This window comes from Larus michahellis, chromosome 1 (assembly GCF_964199755.1).
Source record: "Larus michahellis chromosome 1, bLarMic1.1, whole genome shotgun sequence".
NCBI lineage: Eukaryota > Metazoa > Chordata > Aves > Charadriiformes > Laridae > Larus > Larus michahellis.
This window is the reverse complement of record NC_133896.1, coordinates 141,935,212-141,950,326: the sequence shown is the minus strand read 5'-3', so window position 1 is coordinate 141,950,326 and position 15,115 is coordinate 141,935,212. Positions and strand designations below refer to the sequence as shown.

The 15,115-nt window shown below is 42.2% G+C and overlaps 1 protein-coding gene across 9 annotated transcripts in view; it reads right to left on the bottom strand.

Annotated features, from left to right (window-relative positions):
• Positions 1-4,786: 4,786 nt before the first annotated feature.
• Positions 4,787-15,115, bottom strand: part of ARHGAP6 (Rho GTPase activating protein 6) — a 344,815-nt gene continuing 334,486 nt past the window's right edge. For all 9 annotated transcript variants that reach the window (XM_074606546.1, XM_074606615.1, XM_074606578.1 and 6 more), the window contains 3 exons: positions 10,198-10,460; positions 8,548-8,628; positions 4,787-7,826 (listed from right to left, as the gene is read on the bottom strand). In XM_074606546.1, the coding sequence (XP_074462647.1) occupies positions 7,120-7,826; positions 8,548-8,628; positions 10,198-10,460 (1,051 nt within the window). In that variant the 3' untranslated portion in view covers positions 4,787-7,119. The remainder of the gene's footprint in view (positions 7,827-8,547; positions 8,629-10,197; positions 10,461-15,115) is intronic.

Genomic DNA, 15,115 nt, shown 5'->3' with positions numbered 1-15,115 from the left:
TTCTTCCTTTCTTTTCTTCCTTCCTTCCTTCATTCCTTCCTTCCTTCCTTCCTTTCTTCCTTTCTTTCTTCCTTTCTTCCTTTCTTTCTTCCTTCCTTCCTTCCTTCCTTCCTTCGTTTGTTCGTTCGTTCCTTCCTTCCTTCCTTCCTTCCTTCCTTCCTTCCTTCCTTCCTTCTCTTTCTCTCTTTCTTTCTTTCTTTCTTTCTTTCTTCCTTCCTTCCTTCCTTCTCTTTCTTTCTTCCTTCTCTTTCTTTCTTCCTTTCTTCCTTTCTTTCTTTCTTTTTCTTCCTTCCTTCCTTCCTTCCTTCCTTCCTTTCTTCCTTTCTTCCTTTCTTCCTTTCTTTCTTTCTTTCTTTCTTTCTTTTCTTCCTTCCTTCCTTCCTTCCTTTCTTTCTTTCTTTCTTTCTTTCTTTCTTTCTTTCTTCCTTCCTTCCTTCCTTCCTTCCTTCTCTTTCTTTCTTCCTTCTCTTTCTTTCTTCCTTTCTTTCTTTCTTTCTTTCTTTCTTTCTTTCTTTCTTTCTTTCTTTCTTTCTTTCTTTCTTTCTTTCTTTCTTTCTTTTTCTTTCTTTCTTTCTTTCTTTCTTTCTTTCTTTCTTTCTTTCTTTCTTTCTTTCTTTCTTTCTTCCTTCCTTCCTTCCTTCCTTCCTTCCTTCCTTTCTTTCTTCCTTTCTTCCTTTCTTTCTTCCTTCCTTCCTTCCTTCCTTCCTTCCTTCCTTCCTTCCTTCCTTCCTTCCTTCCTTCCTTCTCTTTCTTTCTTTCTTTCTTTCTTTCTTTCTTTCTTTCTTTCTTTCTTTCTTTCTTTCTTTCTCTTCCTTCCTTCCTTCCTCTTTCTTTCCTTCTTTCTTTCCTTCTTTCTTCTCTTTCTGTATTTTGTGTTTGTTTATCTGTATATTTAGGGGTGGACACTTGCCTGCTCCCCTCTGTGAGGTTGAAATTAGTAACCAGGGCTGAGCTGATCTTTTCTCTTCGTGACTGAAGAGTTTTTAAATGCTAAAGGAAGCTTCGATTTTTTCGGTAGCCCTTTTTCAAAACAGACCAAATTTGGGGTTTTATTAAGATGATGCAGTAAGAAATCTCCCTTCCTAACCAGGCAGGCAAACCACCTGGGCAAGGAGCAGTCTGTCGGTGATTACTGGCTGGGAGTTGTGGTTTCCGTGTCTATAAGCCGTCTGGTCTGGGCAGAGGTGGTTCAGCTTCGCAGGGTCCCATCTGGCCAGAGCAGCGGGATGTCCCTGTATGCGCCCACTGCAAGGGGGGCTTCACCTGCCGGGGGAGGGAGCTGGGGCTGGTCCCTGCGCCTTGCCCCCTGCCTGCATGACCCTATGCACATCCGTGCTCACCATCCTCACCTCCCGGCGCCTGAGCGTGAAGCCCCACGGCTGAACACCCGGCCGCCAGCCAGACTTGCTCCCTCCCGGCGAGCAGCGGTCAGACCCCCAGCACGGGCGCACAGGGGAGAGGAAGGGGCTGTTCATTGTTCAGCAGGACAGGGACAGATATTTTCTGATCTTTTTTCCCAGATCTGATTGATTTATTTTTTTTTCCCTACCCCAGGTTTTGAAGCAAATGCTTTGGTTTTCCAGGCCCTTTTACAACTTTTTTTTTTAATTGAAGTTCATAGCTATGGTTGGAAGGGGACATAGGGAAATGGAAAAGGGTGAGCCCAGCAAAAGGAAATAGTGATCTGAGGCATCCCCTGATGTCCCCTTTGTTTAACAGAGACACTGTTAAAAAATTGTTCTGTTTTATTTAAAAGTTCAAATAATCATTACAACAACGTCCAGAGTCTGGGGCTCACTCAGAGAGTGCGGCAACCACCCAGCTGGAGACAGTGCTCTCGCCTGCTCTAACACGCTCTTTCACCCCCTCCCAAATGCAATTCTGGAGAGAAGTCGGTAGAGACAGCTCTCTTCTTCCCTCCCTCCCTCTGTGACCCTAAAACTCCACTGGCAAAGACATTTGCTTACTCAGCAGCAGAAGAAAGAGGATTAACCCCATCTTTCACAAGGAAGATGTTACCTCCATTTGCCAGTGCCACTTGGGATTCAGCACATCCCCCCCTTCTCCCTTATATTTCTAAAATGCTCAAATCAGGTTGCTTTCATAAAGCCCATATTCATTTTTTAATTCGCTGAACAAATTAATTAAATCCTCGTCTCATACAGGAACACTTTCAGATCAGCTGGAAACAGAGTTTTCAGTGAATAAATAAATCCCATTTAAAAAACAAAACAAAACAAAACAAAACAAACTAAAACCAAAACCAAACAAACAAAAAACCCCAACAAATAAAAGTGCAATTCCAGACCAGGGAGTGTCTCTCCCTCACTTTCCAAAAGCCTGGATTCTTACAGCACCCAGCAGAGCTGAGCACGCCATCTCCTTCTGCCAGACACCTTCCCAAGTCCTTGGGAGCAGCACTGTCTCTGCCAGCCCCGCCAGCACCAGGTTCGCCTGGGAGCCCAGGGAGGATCTTATCAATGCTTATAAACACTTACAGGGTGGGTGTCAGGAGGATGGGGCCAGGCTCTTTTCAGTGGTGCCTGGGGACAGGACAAGAGGTAATGGGCACAAACATGAGCATAGGAAGTTCCACCTAAACATGAGGAGGAACTTCTTTACTTTGAGGGTGGCAGAGCACTGGCACAGGCTGCCCAGAGAGGTGGTGGAATCTCCAACTCTGGAGACATTCCAAACCCGCCTGGACGCGTTCCTGTGCAACCTGCTCTGGGTGACCCTGCTCTGGCAGGGGGGTTGGACTAGATGATCTCCAGAGGTCCCTTCCAACCCTATGATTCTATGATTCGGTAACAGCACAACATCACTGAGGCCTCTGGATAAGCTTTGCTTTCCCCAGGAGCTGGAAAGGTGTGCTGAACGTATTGCTTTCCTTTCCCCAGGCTATAATAATTTGTTGGCATTAGACAACCTTATTAAATGCTCCTTACTGTTGTTGGGATTGGCATCTGTTTTCTGTTTTACCGGACCCTTAGGGTGGGATTAATTCAGCCAAACTTGGAGGGCTACTGTAGTGAGGTCTCTATTTGGACAACTTATTTAGGGTTCCTTTATAGCAAAGAAACAGGCTCCTCAGGGGGCCTACAAGAAAATTGGAGAGGGACTTTTTACAAGGGCATGTAGTGATGGGATAAGGGGTAGTGGCTTCAAAATGGAAGAGGGCAGATTTAGATTGGATATCAGGAAGAAATTCTTTACTGTGAGGGTGGTGAGGCACTGGAACAGGTTGCCCAGAGAAGCTGTGGATGTCCCATCCCTGGAAGTGTTCAAGGCCAGGCTGGATGGGGCTTTGAGCAACCTGGTCTAGTGGAAAGCGTCCCTGCCCGTGGCAGGGGGGTTGGAACTAGATGGTCTTTAAGGTCCCTTACAACGCAGACCATTCTGTCATTCTATGCTTCTATGATTTGGTGATTCTATGACCAGCCCTTCAAAGGAGACCATCCTTCAAAGGCTGTACATAGAAATACCTGTCTCTCTCCACTGAATAAAAAGGGAGCTTGTGAGTGACTTTTCCAGGTGTGGATACCACCTTTGGAGATGCTTTAAACTTCAGAAATATTAGATGAATACTATTCTCAGAGACGGGGCATTTTATGACCCAGCACTCTGGGTGTCTACATGCCTTGAATAGCTCTGCCGTCTCTGCAGCACTGCCTGACTGTCTGGACGCCGAGATGCCCTCCCCTAAAGCAGCTGTAGCACAGCAGTAGTTCCCTATTCTCAGTGATGTTGTAAAAAGGCTTAAGATGTTAAGATACTCTTTAATGTGACCGAGAACCATTTCCACTGCTTTGCAGTTCTGTAAGGTTACGGCATCGCACAATGGAGCTACTCTTTTCTTCTTTTTTGGAAATGAATGCAAAGAGAAGGGAAAGAGAGAGACAGAGAGAGGGAGCAAGGTGAGGCTCAGACATCCCGTGTATTTCCCAGAAAAGAAAGAAGTCCCTGACCTTTTGCCAGACCAGTGCCGCAGGACAAGATGGTACTCCAGAAAGGCTGGAATAGAGGTTTTTTGACCTCCACCGGTGCCTGTGAAACAAGACCAGTAAAAAACAGGACCCGCCCCCTCTCCCGAGACCGTACAACCACAAATTCCAGCCCATTGAACCACATCATTTCAACTACAGAGAGGACCTGAGTGGCGTTAAGCTGTGCCATGGTAGCAGCCTAGGCGCCCCATGTAGACAGCAGAGCGCTTGAGAACTTAGAAGCACCCGAGCCAGCGGTCGGAATGGCCTAGGTTTGTAACACCAGACACTCTCAAGTGCTTGGCCGGGCTCTTGCCTACACGTTGAAGCTGCAAGCCCTACAGTTGCATGAATGGCTTAAATAGGGCTAACTGGAGGCCGCTGCCAGACGGGGTGGCCAGTCCCGCCTCCTCCTCTTCTCCATCTCTGACCCTGTCCCTTCTCCACCCCTCCTCCTGTCCCCCTCCTTCCCAAGGGAAACAGTCAGAGAAAAGGCTTTGATATCCCCGCACTACAGACTTTCCCCATAAGAGGAATATTACGGTTGTACAAAAGCATGTGTCACAGGCAGAAAAACGTTGCAGACATCTAGAATGGAACAGCCCCCACATAAAACTATTTCAGAGCTACATTTCTTGTGAAATACAAAAAAGACATCAAAAGAAATTATGTCACTGATTTCGGCCTAGAAAGAGGCACAACTAAAAATTTCTACATCTCAACCTGCTCTTGGTAATTTTGCTTTGTCCCGTTCAAATGAAAATAACAGAGAGAAATGATGTCATCTTGGCAAGTGTTAGTTTAATTCATCGGACTTTATTCTAGATCTCTTTTCTTCCAAGCAATTGTATATTGAAATGTGTGCGGTGGTCTTCTTTTTTTTGTCCTCTGTTTTCACATGAACTCCATATAGATGGTAATACACACATATATACAGAGAGAGATACTGGCGAAAAGCAAGCTCTTTATGCGGCTGAGTAACCACTAGACATCTTTCACTAAAAATGTTAAAAATGTGCAGGTGCTTCTGTATTTACAAAGGGTTTTATAATGAAGAGATGGACATCTAGTGAATAGAGTATCTTCTGCAGCACAATTTACACTACGCCTACTTTTGAGGACTGTTAAGGAGCTTTAATTCCCTGTAGCAAATCTGTATCAAGCCTGGGATAATACCGAGACAAGATCAAATAGTGAAGATTGCTTGTGAGAGCTTGGTTTTGCCCTTCCTTATACTCCACTATCTTTTTAATTCGCGGTGAGGGTTTTTTGGTAATAAATTGACACAGAGGTGCTGCAACAAGCTACATGCAAGAACGTTTTCCTATCAAGTTTCATATCAAGATGGGATGTGGAAAAGCCTTGCAACCACCAGAAGAAGAGAGCCAAGATTTATACCGAATGCAGTATTCATAAAAAGGGCTGGCCAGCCTGACAGTCCTGTAACAGTCAAAGGACAAATCCTGCCCCTTTCTACTTGGGTTGGTGCTTTTATCTTACAACTTTACTTGGGAAATGGAGATATGATGGGCAGAGTCTTTATATGATGGATTTTAAGCCCAGAACTCAAGTAAAACCTTGGATCTTGTATATTTAAGTGGTATTTGAAAGTGTTCCTTAAGCTCCTAAGCCTTTTAGATGTTTTTGACAGAGATACTCAAGAATGTAATAAAAACACATCAATTTTTATATAAATCTTACTTCAAAAAAAAGGAGCAAAAAATATGCTCATTATTTTCTTAGCTTTTTATTCCATCATTATGGCACAAGATAGAACTTAAAGACAACATCACTGAATAAGTCTTCAACTGCATTAAAATTAAGACTAATATGTTTTATAAAATTCTTTTGATATGATACACTTTCCCTTATCAAGAAGCGATAAAAAGAATTTTTCTCTAGAATACTGAAGTACATTGCCACCTGCTGGCCATAAACAATTTTGCAATTTAAAAACACCAGAACGTGTATAAAACAGCAACATTAACAATGCAACATACAGTTATTGAAAAAGTACTATTGACCCAGACTTTGGCACAATATTTATAGAAATGCAGCTGTGAACTTCTCCAAACATCATGTTAATTTCTGAAACTCTGTGTGACTCCCTTTGGTATGTCTGTCTGTCTCTCTGCATTTTTTTTTCTTTCCCTAACTTTCTTAATGCTGAAGTTTTGTCACTTCAAAAGGAAAAGCCATATTCTCTCTCGGTTGTTACACACCTCAATTTATTGGGTTTGGTTTTCTAAAATTTGGATTCCAGTTTATTTATTTGATTTAGAACAATACATAAACTCATACATTTATAAATATATATATTATATCCTGTATACACACCATTGGTTTTCTTCTAGAATGGGAGGGCAGACCTTTGCACTACATCCTTAGTTGGTTTAGGCACGGCCTTGCTCTAAGTCGATTCTCTGAGCTGCTTCCTACCAGAATCTAAAAAAAATATTTTTACAATCTTGTATCAAATTTTAATTTCGTTTGCAAATATATTTATAAGAAAAAAAAATATTCGGTATTTTCCCCTCTAAGCTCACTACTACCCTTATAAAATATATGGCTTTTCATGTTCCACTCTATTCTAGTGTTTTTCAACAGGCAGTGAGAAGAAGAACAACTTCCCCCTTTAACAGGTTTTTCTATATAAGCACAGAAACCAGCTTGTGCACTTTCTATAGAATTCCAATGCATATCACGGTAATGTAAGTGCAGTGATTTAAAAAAAAAAAAGCAGTCATGATTGATTGACATCTGTATACGAAAACATAATATATGATTATCATACAATACCCATTACAGAATATACAATCATCAAAACTGCAGATATATAAATACATTTTTAGTAACATCAAAGCAACAGTTTTATCTTATACACAGCGTATGCGTACAGAGTTATCAGACTAAAATTTTCATCTTGTTTTGTCTCAAAAGCTTGCTGAAAAACAGGAACATACTGCATTTGTAAATGGACTGCTTGACAGTGCTATTAAGAAATTAAAGTGAACAAAGTTTAAAAAAAAAAAAGTATATGCAATTCAGTTGGTATAAAACAAACAAGCCCTCCCCCGTTTTCCAATGTCCCCGTTGTTTTCCTATGAGGCGGAGGCAGTTCTGCAGGGTCCGATCATACAAGGGTTTCTGGAAGGGCATCGGGGTTATCACCTGATAATAGCTCCCAAATTTGCCACCTCTCCCTTTGCCAATCATGCCAGTCTGCCTCCGAAACATTTTTACTGTTCTGACTGTGAGGTGCCGTGGAATAGATGTGACCCGCTTGGGTGTGCGGGGCTGGCCGCTCCTGCCTGGAGGTGGCCTGGTCAGGGGCTTTGGCTGGCGGTCCTCCAGCTGCTCTGGTCCCTGAGCTTTTTTCTTGGCGTTGAAGTCTCCACAAAGAGTGTAACGTTGAAGAAACGCCCGATCGCTGTGACAATGCAGAGCTTGTTTTTCCTGGGCCTGGGTAGGGGGGTGGTGGCCGCTCTTTTCTGTAGGGGGGCTTGGCTGTGCTTTGCGAACAACCTGCGTTCAAGCCACGCTCGCTGAGGTCCTCCGCACTGCTTAAAGTCAAGTGCCGCTCCGACTTTGAGTGGGACAGGTCTGAACTCCTACTGCCGACTTCGATTTGTGGGTTACTGCACACGCGAGACACCGTGGGATGGAGCTGACACTCAGGAATGGCAGCAGTCGTCTGGCTCCTTCGCATCACCTGCCTGCTGGTGTCCAATTCGGAGGTGCTGCCCTGCCACCGAGGAGAATACATGGCGAGGTTCCCCTGGGAAAGAGAGCACTGTCCGGGTCGCAGCAAGCTGCTTTCGTAAATGTTCCCGTAAGAACCTGGGGGACAGGGTCAGAAAGACAACATCAGTCTGCATAATCGTCTACGTGGCATTCAATGAGCTATTGCTTTTCTCCTGCATCACACTGTAGATGAGGGACGGGGGCTTTTATCACCAGGCTATGAGACTGGAGGTGTATCAGCCTCATCACCAGCTGAACCTGGGGACACAGAGCAGCAGCCCTACATCTGTCTGAGCCGTGCCTAATATATTACCGGGTGACTCTAATACTTTGCTCTGACATAAAGTCTTGCAGCACTTAACATCTTTTAAATGCTTGAAAAGCAGGGGGGTGTTTTAGTCTCATGGTTCCTCTGTGAGGTGGGTGCAGATGGGAGAAAAACAAAGGCAAGACGAGAGAGGGACTTGCTGGGACCATGATGGTCAGTGGCAGGGTCAGCACCCAGGGTTGCCAACCACATCGCCACCGCGGCAGCAGCTCTCAAATCCCCACCGGGCATCCACCTTTTAGAAGAATATAAAACTTTTTTTTGAAGTAATTTTAAAAAATGACTCTTTAAATTACCTTGTGACAGTTTGAAATGTCATCGCATTTGTCTAACCGCTGTGCTTCTCTGTATTTTATTGAACGCTCACCTTTTAAAAGTCCAGCTCTGGACAGTGTGAATTCTCCTACTGGCTTCACTGCAATTTCTCAAAACCAAGAGATTGTTTATGTCTTTTCTAGGTTTTGGCTTAAAAATTGAGAAATAACTGACCTGTCATTGCTGGATCTTTGCAGCCACTTTTCAGCGTTGAATGCCAGGTGCCCCAGATATCAAAATGATCTTCGGAAACATCTAAATAGCAGGAAAAGCAGGGAGAAGATGATGAATTGAGCCTCTTAAAGCCATTATTTAGAAACATACAAATTGAACGGTAAAATCTTACGTAAGGTATCATCAGAGTCGTTAATATAGACTAGCATCTGACTTACCGTGCACCTAACACAAACATCTCAAATGTATTTGTTCACAGTTATTTGCTGTCTCGGGCTCAGATCCTGTGATGCATTCAGTAAGCTCTGTATGAACAGGACGCCTGAGTTTGCCGAGAGAGTGGAATTTCCCTAAAGTTCTCTGCCTTACTGAAGTCAGTCAGAGAATTTGCACAAGACCAGGAGGATTTGGTCAACAGAAGGTAGTGCACGTGTTTTTTACAGGAAAGAATGGCAAAGGCCTCTCAGGCAGCCACAGCCCCAGGGGTCACTGTAAGGCATGGGCTATCAACCTGCAGCATCGCTTGGGTCTTACGCAGGAGTGCTGCCACAGAACAGAGGTTTAATGAAATATGCTCATCAGGCGTTGTGCTGGATTATAACTGTTCTGTGCCTTTTTCCTGATTCCATCTGGCAGCAAAGGAATTTCCCGATTTGTCATGGTCCAGTATTGTTGTGATGCATATTAAAGTCCAAAAGATGGTTAATACGATAAAACTTTGCAATTTCTTGTTCATAATTTACTAGAAATCTGACCAAATTTTGAAACCTATTCAGAGATTTAGATGCTGAATATGGAAGATAAATGCCCATTGGCAGTTATAAGGCATATAACTGAGATAATAGTCTAAATCCCATTAATTCCAAAGGGAATTAAGTGCCTAAACAATACCTCTGAAATGAAAAGCTTTTAGAAATACTACCAAACAGTTATTTGCATCCCTAATCATTGAAAGTTCTTGAAGTCTGGCTCACTAAATATGCATTTCATGAATGCAACTTTATATATATATATTTTTAAATGAAAAGCATCTTGAAGTGCCGGTGAGCTATCAGTTTAAACCACAGTTCTTTACAGAAGAAATCATTCAGGTGTGCACTCCCTAGATAGCCTCGGAAATTATGGATCCCTGCACTAGTACTGCTAGGTGTGTAATTGGTAGCAGATGTAAAGCTGTGCAGCTCGGCTGTGTTCTCCAGTGAGAGGGTGCTGAGGTCATTCTTTTCAATTGGAGAAAATTTGTAGCTTGACATCTTAAAGTCTCACATTTTTCCAAAGTCTGGACCATAACCTTGCAGGTATTATAGTCCTAGAGTGCAGGACAAGAAATCAGTCTTTGCCACGCTGTCACAGACAGGCTGAAAAGCAGGACATACATAGTACTATCTTCCTAAACAATAGCTCCAAGTTTTGAGAAATGCGATACCGAGAGCATCCCTGACGGCTGGCTGAGCTAGTAAGGAGGACTGAGCACAGACCCTTTGGGCCCAACACATAAAAAGGATGTTGGTGAGTCATTCCTCGTAAGGTTATTCACACTATTGCTCCTCAAATCCTGCTATATGCTAATACAAACCCGACACTTTTTAATTACTTCAGAAACCCCCATCAGTCACTGAAGAGGAGGAACACAAGCAGGATCTACTCTACCTTTTCCAGCCTGTGATGCAGAAGAATTCTCCTTTGTCTTAGGCTGCAAATGTCCAACCAGTGTGTACTGTTCAGGTACCTTGTACAGCTTATCTGGGCTGCGGGCAACTTCTTCTTGCATTGCCATCAGCGAGCGCTCAGACAGTACCGGTGAATTGTTGTCGTAAGGGGAGACATCTCCGCTTGAAGCTTTGTTGGAGTCTGTGGAAGAATGTCTTCCTCCTGTGGAGTAGGAACCTTCTGACCGCAGCATCTCAGGGCTCCTGAGAAATTTTGATAAGCACACGAATGTTAATGAAAAATGCTTGATGTTCACAGTTACAGGTGCAGTTTGACATCATACAACTAAAATCAAACACAGGAGTATGATCGCAGCTGCTGAAATGAAAACACTTCAGAAGCAGTACAGAGGTGAATTTTCCATGAGTAAAACTTTTGCCATGAAGTGGCCAGCAGAGGCCACTAAAAATCAAAAGATGTTGCTGTCAAGAAAGAAAATAACAAAAACCACACAACCGTACAGTTCACCACAGGAAATTAAATAGTGAATCAATTCCTTATGTTACCTTGACAATTTAGCTTGTTGCAACAGTAAATCTGAGGGCATGATAGGGAAGATTAGTTTGATACTAAGGAGTATATGCTAAAATCACTTTTTCCATTCTGAAGTACTACATAGTCAGAGAAATCAAAACCTTAACTCGCCTCTCGCACTGTGAGAAAGATCCTCTTCTAGAGACATCAGAAAGTATATATTTTACAGGGGACAAGCAGATGTATCTACTGTACTCCTGATGGGGACAACCAAAGAACTGGCTCTGCTGATAACTTCTACAACTTCTTTTACCCTTTCACCTTTACATCACCGTCCTAGTTTGAGGTAAAACAGAACCAATTTTCTGATTTGTAATTTAACTTCTTAGCTGGGCCTCTTCTAACTGACTAAGCTCTGAAATTAACAGCGTATTGTTCAGAAACTGTTCACTCTCAGAGTGATAAGACCTGATTATACCAAGGAATGGTACGCACAGAGGCTCTTGCTTAGACTTATTGCTATAACAACCAAGGTCAGGTAACTTCGCTTTTTGCCCCGTTAGAGGGTCGGAAGCGGAGAAGTGTAGAGGGGTCCCACCTGCAGGGAGGAGCGGACGGGACAGGTGACCCAAAACTGACCAACAGGGTATTCCATCCCGTATGCATCACGCTCAGTATAAAAGCTAAGGGATCAAAGGGGCAAGGCTGCTCTGGCTCACTCTCTTTCTTCAATGGCTGACATCTGAGGAGGACCTTGTCTGTCTGTCTGCCTTTGATCCCGATTCTGAGCACTCCTGACTCTAGTTCTGGAATTCAGCTCCTGTCCATCGCTGACTCCTGTCTGGGACTCTCCCTGTGTCTGTGGGTGACGCGATCGTCATCCTGGGAGCTGGCTATGGTTTTGTATATATTGTACGCTTTTTTTTTATTTTTATTATTCTATTATCATTTCTTATTTCCTCATTTATTATTATTTTCATTAAAGTAGTTTAGTTCTTTTTTCTAAACTCGTAAATCTCCTTATCTCTTCCTCTCCTCCCTGAGGAGAGGGGGGGGGAGGGCCATCTGTCGTTCTGATTGGCCAATCCTGCCAAAACCACAACAATCACCAACAGCATGGCCTGCATTTCATTTTGAGAAAAAAAAAAAAAAAAGGCAAACAAAAGACCCACCAAAGTCCAGCCAAGGCTCAGAGAGACAACTCTAATTTTTGAAGTGTGTTAGGAACACTGAGGGAGATTTCTTGAACTGTTACAGTTTACTACGCAGATAGAAGGCAGTTCTTGAGTCACTGAACATCTCAAAGAGTATGTAGAAACACTCTATAAACAAATATAACTTTTTTCCTATCAGTCCTCCCTAATTTATTTTTCTATTATTCATTTTTCATTTCTCTGCACCTTGATCTTTGTTTCCTAGATGCTTATCTTTTGCTTCTCTTGAGTCAAACACTTCTCTCAGTGACCTCACGTTAATATCTGCTCTAATTGCCCGTGTTATGACAGAGGCTCATTCTTGTAAACGTGCACTGAAAACAGTAAGCCCTTCTCACCGTCAAATCCAAAGACAGCTTGAACTGAGTGAGCAGCCAAAGCACATTACTTGTTATGGAACAATAACCCTCTTTCCAGACAAATGAAATAAAACTGAAGAAAGAAAATAAAGAAAATACACAGTGGTAAGACAGGCCCAGCCACAGCACACTAAATATTAATAGAGAAATAATGACAACACTTAACACCGCTTTCAAGCTGTTGGGTTTTTTTCCTTGCCGATTTACACATTGCACGTCCCAAAACATAAAATACATACACTCAACATCATGATTATTATCCCTTTTTTTTTTTCCAGTATAGAAGCAACTATAAAGCCTTGGCAATGAATTCACTAAGTTTACTCCTCAGTAACTCCCAGCAAGGAATCCAAAACTGAACTGATCCTGAACCTTAACTTGGGCCAACTCAAAAAAACAGAGCTACCATTTGGCAAAGTAGCACTGTCCCAGGCTTCCCAGTGTGGTTGACACGGTAATGTTGGGGAGTCATTACAAAAAGAAGTAAATCATGCCTCAATTATGTAACTTCCCATCTCAACTTCTCATCTGAAGATGAGTCCGACATAAATTAATGTATAAAGAGCCACACACTGAAGAATTACTGTCTTTTAAGTATTTACAACTCCATCACAAATCTTTTCTTTTTTTGCCCCTTACTCCTTTCTTTCTGCCTTCCTAAGTTCTAAAAAGGCTTGTGAAGTGACTGTGAGTTAAGATGAGGTTTAAGCAATGTCTTGCAAATTAGAAGAACCAAAATGACCTGAGAGAAATGGGGAGGAATGTTGGTATCTGTAGGTTTCCTATGACCAAATGTCTTTCTCTCCAGCTTTCTAAACTGAACGTCATCTAAACCTCACCCCGCTAGCATACAGACATACTTCACGCTAATGGTGACAATAAGGCTTATCGCATGTAAACCTTTGCATAATCAAAACCTAACTATGTTGCACAGGGCAAAGAGAGAGGTATACCACCTCTTAGCCATGGCAAGGTAACACAAGGAATAGGGGAAAGGGAAATGGAAATGAAAGAACGTGTGAACATAAACTGGAGCTTTGTGAAACACTGATTTCATGTCTTACCTTGAATGATCTGTTATAGTCTATCTCTTCTCAAGACAGAGCTCCTGATAAAAATTTACTTGAATGGAAACTGTCAAGTCTTTGGAAAGATCCAAATGTTCAAGTTTCGAAACTCATTTACAGTTTCTGCTAGTAAGCCCACGCAAATATATGTATATAAACTATCACTTTCAAATTTTTTTGGAAAAAATTGTTTTAAAAATCAAAGAAAATGCCGGCGGACTCTGACAATCTTACTACAAGAAGCCATCAAAACACTTTAAAGTTGTAAATTGATCTTACACATTTGCAGTTTTACCATGCTCTTCACAAACAAAACAAAACACAACTTACAGAAGACTTCGGCTCGCATCTTTCCAAATAAAGAATGAATTCTCACATATTCCTTAAAACAAAACTTTTCAATCATCACAGAATCATGGTTTAAGTTGGAAGGGACCTTAAAGATCATCTTGTTCCAACCGCCCTGCCATGGGCAGGGACACCTCCCACTGTTGCATCTGTTTGCTTTATGGCTTGAGTTCAGTAGCAAACGGATGTTTACTAACATTCAAAATTCATCTTCCCCTGGATAGCTGTGAGATTCTCTACCCACACACTGGGGAAAAACTAACTTGGGAGGCAAACGTAAATACTGCACAAGATACCCACTCGCCTATACGCTGTCTATGAGTAAGGGCAAATTATGATTTCCACAAAGAATAATAGAAGATTAGGTACTATCAAATGTGAGAAATGGGAAGGCAAGTAAAGTATTTTCTAGTGGTTATGAATTATATTAAGGAAAAGATTTAAAAAGTGGTTACCTATAAACTGAAAGATTTGAAAGCTGCAGAAGGAACCTATGCCACATATTTCAGATTCCAAAACAAAAACCAACTATGCTGATGAGGGAGTCTTGAGCTATGCTTTTTAACCGGTATCCTTCTGAATTGATGTTATCCAGCAGAGTCTACTTGCATGGGTGAACTGCGAAGATGTTAATAATTACTTCTACTGGGGATATTCCTACTTTTGTGCTGCCATCAAGGTCATCAAAACAGGAAATCCCTTTCTGGTTTTGGCAGAAATCTTTTTCTGTTACACCTTAAAGCTTCCAAATGGGAAACCAATTATGTCTTACAAGAGGCAAATCATACAGAATGTGATGGCTTGGCAGCATGCAGTAGTAATTTCCATACATATTTGAGCAACACAGGTGCCACCAACAAAACAGATTATTAGGGATTATGATGTGGTTGCAACTGTAAGAGGGTAGAGGGCTCGATGATTCAGGGAGCCTCCGCAGCTTTGAAAACTGCATTTATGCACACTGTATGGCCTATTGTATGGCTTCATCTTTGTGCCACAGGTTAGGATGGATTTAAATTCACCATCACCACCCAAAACCACTTGAAAATTCTATAACTTTGAAACTCATTTACTCTAAAAGGACTATTAACCATGAAAAACAAGAAATAATCGTAAGAAACAGATTTTATTTTTGCGTTAGTTTAAAGATGCTTCATCTTACAGCTGAAAACCCCAAATTCCATTGTCATCAAGCCAACATACAAGAAAGTTGGGAAAGTCATCCACAGAAGCACACTTCATAATTGCTGCTAATGATAATTAGTGCTTTACCGTGAACGACTTCCATAAACTCCCTGACACACCATTTACGATGCTCAGCTCTTAAGAGAACTGAAAGATGATGAACATCTGATTTGTCCTCCTCTGGGGAGGAAAAGAGATTGTGTTTTCTCTG